This window comes from Cervus canadensis, chromosome 8 (assembly GCF_019320065.1).
Source record: "Cervus canadensis isolate Bull #8, Minnesota chromosome 8, ASM1932006v1, whole genome shotgun sequence".
Taxonomy (NCBI): domain Eukaryota; kingdom Metazoa; phylum Chordata; class Mammalia; order Artiodactyla; family Cervidae; genus Cervus; species Cervus canadensis.
Window position 1 is genome coordinate 55,698,988 of NC_057393.1, and position 7,397 is coordinate 55,706,384.

At 40.1% G+C, this 7,397-nt stretch overlaps 1 protein-coding gene across 2 annotated transcripts; it reads left to right on the forward strand.

Moving 5' to 3' along the window:
• Positions 1 to 1,306: 1,306 nt before the first annotated feature.
• On the forward strand, positions 1,307 to 6,521 carry ZNF22 (zinc finger protein 22). Of its 2 annotated transcripts, none has more exons than XM_043476298.1 (2): positions 1,307 to 1,504; positions 3,875 to 6,521. In XM_043476298.1, the coding sequence occupies exon 2, from the start codon at positions 3,968 to 3,970 to the stop codon at positions 4,643 to 4,645; it is 678 nt and encodes a 225-aa protein (XP_043332233.1). In that variant the 5' UTR covers positions 1,307 to 1,504; positions 3,875 to 3,967; the 3' UTR covers positions 4,646 to 6,521. The 2 variants fall into 2 exon arrangements, with proteins under 2 accessions (XP_043332233.1, XP_043332234.1); XM_043476299.1 differs by lacking the exon at positions 1,307 to 1,504 and adding an exon at positions 1,630 to 1,763.
• The last annotated feature ends 876 nt before the right edge of the window (positions 6,522 to 7,397 follow it).

A 7,397-nucleotide genomic window follows, 5' to 3' on the forward strand; every position in this document is an offset into this window, starting at 1 on the left:
ATGACATGATCTGAGTTGGGTTTTTCAGAGGACCACTCTGGGGCTGTGAGTAGATGTAGGACGACCAGAGAGGAAGCTAATCCAATAATCCAGGCAGGAAGTAATAGCAGCCTGGTGGCATTAATAGCAGTGGCGGTGTTGAAAGTGGTTCAATTCTGGATATATTTTGAAGATTGAGCTAACAGAATTATAGATGGCTTGGAATTGGGTTTGGGGTGAAAAAAAGAGACAACAGTAACATCAAGATTTTTGACCTGAGCAACTGGAAAGTTGGAGTTGCCATCAACTGTCAGGATGAAGACTGCTGAAGTAACATGTTTGGTGAATATAGTAAGTTCATCTGAGGGTATACCACACATGCATGGGCACTGAGTAACTCTATATACAAGTCTAGAGCTCAGTAATACTTGTATCCCAACTTCAGACTGGAGTTAGCAGTTCAAGAGTCTTCAGCACACACAGATAGTATCTGAAGCCATTAGATTGGAGGCGTTCTGTAGGCAAAGGAGGGCCCAGGAAGAAGAGGGATCAGGTGACCCAGCACAGGCTAGGTGGGACAAGAAGGCGATTGGCTGCAAGAGATGAAAACCAGGAAAGATCATTACTAAAGAAAAACAGGTGGTGTGTTGAAAATCACCAGACTTGGAGTCAAAAAGACACGTTCCAATATGTGGCCATCTACTTACACACTGTCTGAACTTGAGCAAACTCCTACTCTAAGCCTTGGTTTCCTTAACTGTAAAATGAGTTCAATCAATTAACACAACACTGTAAGGCAACTACGTGTGTGCGCTTCGTCTCTCAGTCCTGTCCGATCTGTGTTACCCCATGGACTGTAGTCCGCCAGGCTCCTCTGTCCACGGGATTCTCCAGGCAAGAACACTGAAGTGGGTTGCCATTTTCTCATCCAGGGGCATCTTCCCGACCCAGGGATTGAACCCACATCTCTTATGTCTCCTGCTTTGCAGGCGGATTCTTTACCCGCTGAGCCATCAGGGAAGCCTCCCAAAAAGCAACTATACTCCAATAAAAACATTTAAGGGAAAAAAAAAATTATGATCGTTCCCATTTTGTAGGGGCTTTTTGGTATAATTAAATAAGGTGACTCAAAAGTATCAGGAATAGTTTAGGCTCTCCAGAAGTACCTCTATATAATCAGTAATTAATATTTGTACAATGAAGTCTCGGGGTCGAACGGGCTGGTATTGAGTTCAAAAGCCCTGAAACACTGGCTGCAGTTCCCGGCCGGTTGGTGGCTCCTTCATCACAGAGGGAGATAACCACAGATCTTGTGCTCCTGGGAGGCCACACGACGCCTTTCGAGGGATAGGAGATGAAAACAAAAGCACAGGAAGAAACGAAGAGCGGTTTTTTCCGGTGGGCTCGGGACCATAGAGGGTCACTCCGCCAGGATCCTAGAGCGACCGCGTGGCGCAGACTAACCGCGCGGCCTGCACTTCCGGCAGCGCGAAGGGCTCGGGGCAGGCGAGCGAGGGCGGCGGCGGTGAGTGGGCCGAGCCCGCAGGGGCGCGAGCTGGCCGCGGTTGGGCGGCGCCGACCCGGGAACGGCGTGGGGGGCGCGGCTTCGGGCCTCAGCTACCGGGAGGCCCCGAGGGCTCCCCGCCGGCCGGGGGCGAAGGGGGTGGCGTGGGCCTGGCAGTCGGAGGCCTCGGCAGGGCGGAGGCCTTAACCGGAGTCCGGGCGAATTGAGGCCAGAGGACTGGCCTGGGCTTCTGAGCTGCATTCCTTTCGCCATCCATCAGGCGCGTGTCCGGATTAAACAGATTGAATAAACGCTTGGGTAGCGCAGGGCTGTTCTGAGCAATTTACAGACCTTGACTCATGTAAATTTCTAACACCCTGATAATCTTGCGGCTTTATTGTCATCCCAGTTTTTATTGGCGAGAAGGCAAGCACATTCCAGCTTGTTCGCTCCATTCACTCAAGTTTACCGTAATGCCCGCGACTGCCATGGAGTTTGGCACAGCACCAGTCGGAGCGCTGGACTTGACATTGCAAGTTGGGGTTGCAGTCAGTTCTGCCACTGCGAGTACAGGCTCTGGGGTCAGGCTGCTAGGGGCTGGATACCTGGCCAAAGTATGCCTACCCTTTCCTTAGAAATGGAAGTAGAATGAAGATAATCCCATAAACCTGTTCTGAGAATGAAATAGCACGGTGACGCAGGCTACCTGTATGATTTCGTCGTCCGTAGTGTTCTAGCTGAATTAGTTTCCTACTAGAACTGCCTTCTATAGTATTGAAAAATAAAATTTTTTTTAACATATAATTACCATTAGAGCTATTTTTGAACACCAACATCATGTACCTAACAGATGTCTCCTTGAAATAGATGTTCCACAAATATTTACCAAGTTAAGAAATGAGCAGTGCTCTCTAATTTTGTGTTTTCTCTCTCTGGTACTTACCTTAGTTACAGCAGATGTAACTGTTAAATACACTGTTAAAATCTCAGCACTATCAGGTCTAGAGTTTCAGTTATACAATGTAATGAAGGAAAAGCAATAACCATGAAATAATTTTTGTTTTCAGTTATTTGCTTTGTAAGCTTGTATGCAAAGACCAAGGTGATTATTCCCATTTTAAAGTCTACTTGCTGACACAGGAGGTGGAAATTAGTTCCAGTAATAGTATTACCTTTGCAGTCTTAGGCTCTCCCACATTTCTCACCTATTTGGAGTTTGTGCTTGTTTGTGGCCATGATTTTAAATAACCTTGTAAGTAATTAAATGAAATTAATTTATTTGAAATTTTGAATTCTTGCAGCATTTAGGTATTTTTAAAGTTCCTCCCTATTTTTACGTGTAAACTTACTTTCTTCTCTTCTTCTTGTGTTTTACCTACCACCTTTTATTCTGTTTCATTACACTATCAAATAAAGTTCTTTGGAAATTTTTGCCTCCCAGAAAAAAATCCTCTTGTATCAAGTTTTCAAACAATTGTCCTTTCTTGGATCAGTGGAATGTAGAAGAAATAATAAGGAGACATTTCTTTGTTGACATTTTTCTCACCCAGTATTTATTGAATAGATTCACAGAAACTTTCCACTCCTTATAGAATAGTTCTTACATTCAAAACAGTCTATGCTACAAAGTTAGAACTAAATTGTCCTCCACAACTGTGAAAGTAGAATGGCTAAGCAAATAAGGATAAACAAATATTTAATAAAGTAGTATGATTTGTCATTTCTTTCTAATTTGGACACCCTGATTAGCCACCCATAAATGACTACCAGCTTAATATGGGAGCAAATATTAAAACATAATGATAATCTGTTGCCCAAATTTTGATTGTCTTTTGGAACTATTTTTTATTCCCATTAAAATATTATGTTGTCTCTACTTTTTAATCTTTCAGAATGACATACTTATTTGTTATTGCCCAACAAAAATTTGTATTATATATTATCACTTTTTTGTGTCCTGTCCCAACAGACAAGAACTCCAAAGGTAAATTTGGTTGTATTTATTAAGTTTAGACTCTGAAATTATTGGGCTTCCCTTGTGTCTCAGCTTTTAAAGAATCTGCCTGCAATATGGGAGACCTGGGTTCAATCCCTGAGTTGGGAAGATCTCCTGGAGAAGGGAACAGCTATCCACTCCAGTATTCTGGCCTGGAGAATTCCGTGGACTGTATAGTCCATGAGATCGCAAAGAGTCGGACAGGACTGAGTGACTTTCACTGAAATTATTAGAATTATTTTGCACATATTTTTCCCTAGAATTATATTTGTTTTCATATATATATTGAATACATTCGCAATTTTAAAATAGATCAATTTTGATGGGCTAAAGAGGTGTTAAAGTTGAATAACAAATCATCTATAATTTGTTTTTTATTTTTTTCTTTTATACAGAAAATTCTGAGCTGTGTATCTCTAGGAAGTGGAACGAACACTCATTCAGAAGAAGAACATAGACTCTCTTAAGAATACATTTGACTCTTCACCATGCGGTTAGGAAAACCTAAAGGAGGTATATCTCGGAGCTCAAGCCAAGGAAAAGTCTATGAGAACCAGCGCAAAACAGGCCGGCAGCGGCAGAGATGGGGGATGACTGTCCGATTTGACTCAAGCTTGAGTAGACTGAGAAGAAGCTTGGATGAGAAGCCTTATAAATGTGTTGAATGTGAAAAGAGCTTCAGTCAGAGCTCAACTCTTTTTCAACACCAGAAGATCCATACTGGAAAGAAATCCCATAAATGTGCAGATTGTGGGAAAAGTTTCTTTCAGAGTTCTAATCTCATTCAGCATCGCCGGATCCACACCGGGGAAAAGCCCTATAAATGCGATGAGTGTGGAGAGAGGTTTAAACAGAGCTCAAATCTCATTCAGCACCAGAGAATTCATACTGGAGAAAAACCCTATCAGTGTGATGAATGTGGCCGATGCTTCAGCCAGAGTTCCCACCTCATTCAGCATCAGAGAACCCACACTGGGGAGAAACCCTACCAGTGCAGTGAATGTGGCAAATGCTTCAGCCAGAGCTCTCACCTTAGGCAGCACATGAAGGTACACAAAGAAGAGAAGCCCCGTAAAACCCGAGGCAAAAATATCAGGGCAAAAACTCACTTGGTATCATCTTGGAAAGCTGGTAAAGGAAGAAAGTCAGTGGCTGGTCTCCGCTAAGTAAGGGCACTGCATCAGCCCTTTTTTAAAAAATAAAAAGTGCTTCTTTTGGAACTGGAGATATTTTTTAAATTTAGTAGTGTACTTAAATACCATATCCTTTCCTAGCATGAGGACATTGGGAGTTTAATGACATTGGGCCCAGAGAAGTTATGAGTCCAGCCTTCCTTATTTTATATGTAACCTGCAGTACAAAAAACAGAAAATGTGTTTCTAGAGAACATAAGCTCCTTGATCTCATTCGAAATTGATTCCTGCATCATTTTGACAAAAAATCATGTTTTGATGACGTGTAAAAGTGTAGAAATTCCAGTGACTGCTCAGTTTCAGGACTTTCCTTAGAAGGAATAATTAAAAGGGAGAAATTAATTCCATCAGTTTTGGAGTTCTGCCATAGACGAGATTTTATGTTTTTAAAGTTTTGTAGTATATTAACCATTGTTTTGTAAGTATGTCTCAAGATTCAGCATACTAAAATGAATTCATGTTCATAGATTTTTAGTGAAGTACATCACTTTGTGTTAGCTTTTTTTGTTTGTTTCTCCTGTTTAATGATAGTTACTAATTAAAGGAGTAGAATTTCCCCATTTTTCATCAAATTCTTAGTAAGTGATACTCTGGAAGCCAAAGAGAGAAGTGAATTAGATCACAGGTGTCCTATTCCTGCTAATGCTGTCCTTTGTGATGGTATTACACTGTGTCACTTGTTTTTAGAAGTTGGAATGGCTTTATGTTAGCCCATACCCATGTCTTTGACTTCTTTCAGCTCTCTCTTGTGCTCTGACAAACTGAGCCAGCCTTTTAGAGCTAAATGAATAAATAAACCAAAATTATTTCTTCAAAATAATCTCAACTTGCAAATTAAAAATCTATAATTTATATGCTTCCCTGCCTCCCCCTTCAAGAGCTTCATATAACCCTGGTTATCTTGAATGTTTGCCAGTAGCATAGTGAAGTTTTTAAAAAGTCAAGTGTTACTGCATTGTAGCTTTTTTGAAATCTAAGTTTAACTTTTTCTGAGTTACCTGTCTTATTTATAAGACCAAATAAGTTTCTTATCTTTCATGAGAACAGTGCCAAGTATCAAACATTTTGATCAGCCTTCAGCTCAGGTTTTAATTTCTATTAAATGCTAACATTCTTCTGATTTTTTTTTATCTTTCATAATCATATCTGATCCTGCTGTATTAATGACAGTTACCCATAAAAAATTTTTTTTAAAGAGTATTTTGCATATTACTACCTTCTGTTTATTTTTCTCCTGGGAAGTTGCTTTGATGATATAGGCAGCATCTAAAATCACAGCCTTGGAAGAATCACTTGCTTTGCCTGTCTTTGATTGCCTCAAACTTGAACTTTGCCTCCCTCATGGCCTTGTATTTGAGTGCCAAGTCATGAAGATGGCTTTGTCGACAGCAGTTTGATCCAATAGGATATTCACAGTGTTGTGTGAGTACAGGCATGCCTTAGAGTACCACAATAAAGCAAATATCACAATAAAGTGAGTCACATGAATTTTTTGGTTTCCCAGTGTATAGTGAAGTTGTGTTTACACTATATTGTAGTCTATTAACTGCAATAGCATTCATTATGTCTAAAAAACAATATAATAGTGTAATTAAAAATACTTTACTGTTAAAAATGCTAACCATCATCTGAGCTTTCAGTGAATCATAGCAGTAACATGAAACACCACCTACCATGTAACAAATACAATGAAAAGGTTTGAAATGTTGCAAGGATTGCCAAAATATGACACAGAAACAAAGTGAACAAGTTCTGTTGGAAAGATGGCACTGATAAACACTTGATGCAGGGTTGCCACAAACCTTAATTTTTTTTTTTAAGCAATAAAGCATAATAACAAAAGGTATGCTTTACAAAGTGATCACAGTTATCTTTTACAAAAGACATTGTTTAAATTTTACTGATTGACTTATTAGGTCTTCGGACACAGAAAAGCTATTGAATTAAATCTAAAATTGTCAGCAGCAAAAGTATTACCCCCACAGATTTAAAGGTGAGTTCAATTTTATTTTGACTGAGTCAGTACTCTTGAAAGAAAGTTATAAAGGACAAGAACCATCTAGTAAGTTCCTAAGGGAAATTGAAATATTCATTTGAACTTTTGACAGGTAGTGGGAGTATGCCTTCAAAATAAAGATACATAGCTACAGACGGAATTTAGGCCCCATGATAGGGAAGGAAATGCTATCATTCTGTTGAGAAAATAAAATATTTGTTAAGTACTGCCCATATCTATTTCTACCAAAGACAGGTAGAAAAGGTAAATTTTTTTTAAGTGAAAGTAAAAAGTAGGTAATGAATATACCGTCTGATTGCCATTCAAATTGGGAGAATTTTCATCAGGTACAGGGAAGAAGGAAGGGCTCTTGGAACAGATGACGTGTACACTCAAGGAATAGAAACCTAGAAGTCTGTAGAGGTGAGGTAGCTAGTGCAAATGAGTGAAGTGAGAAGAGTGCTGTAACCTGAAGTGCGCATGCCCATCTAACAGGATAACCTGACTCAATTTTAGTCGTTGCCATGCAGAGAATCAGGCCCAGATACGCCACATCTTGATAATTTCAAGAGAAACCAGAAATCCAGATTTTAAAATTCACAGTACTTCTTACCAGTTTACCACACCTGAACTATCTTTTCAAGGCCTTGTGTGTGGCTGGCTGTGTTGGCGGTGGAGGTGGACAGCCTGGCATGGTGAGAGGTAGAGGTACATGATGGAGTGGAAGCT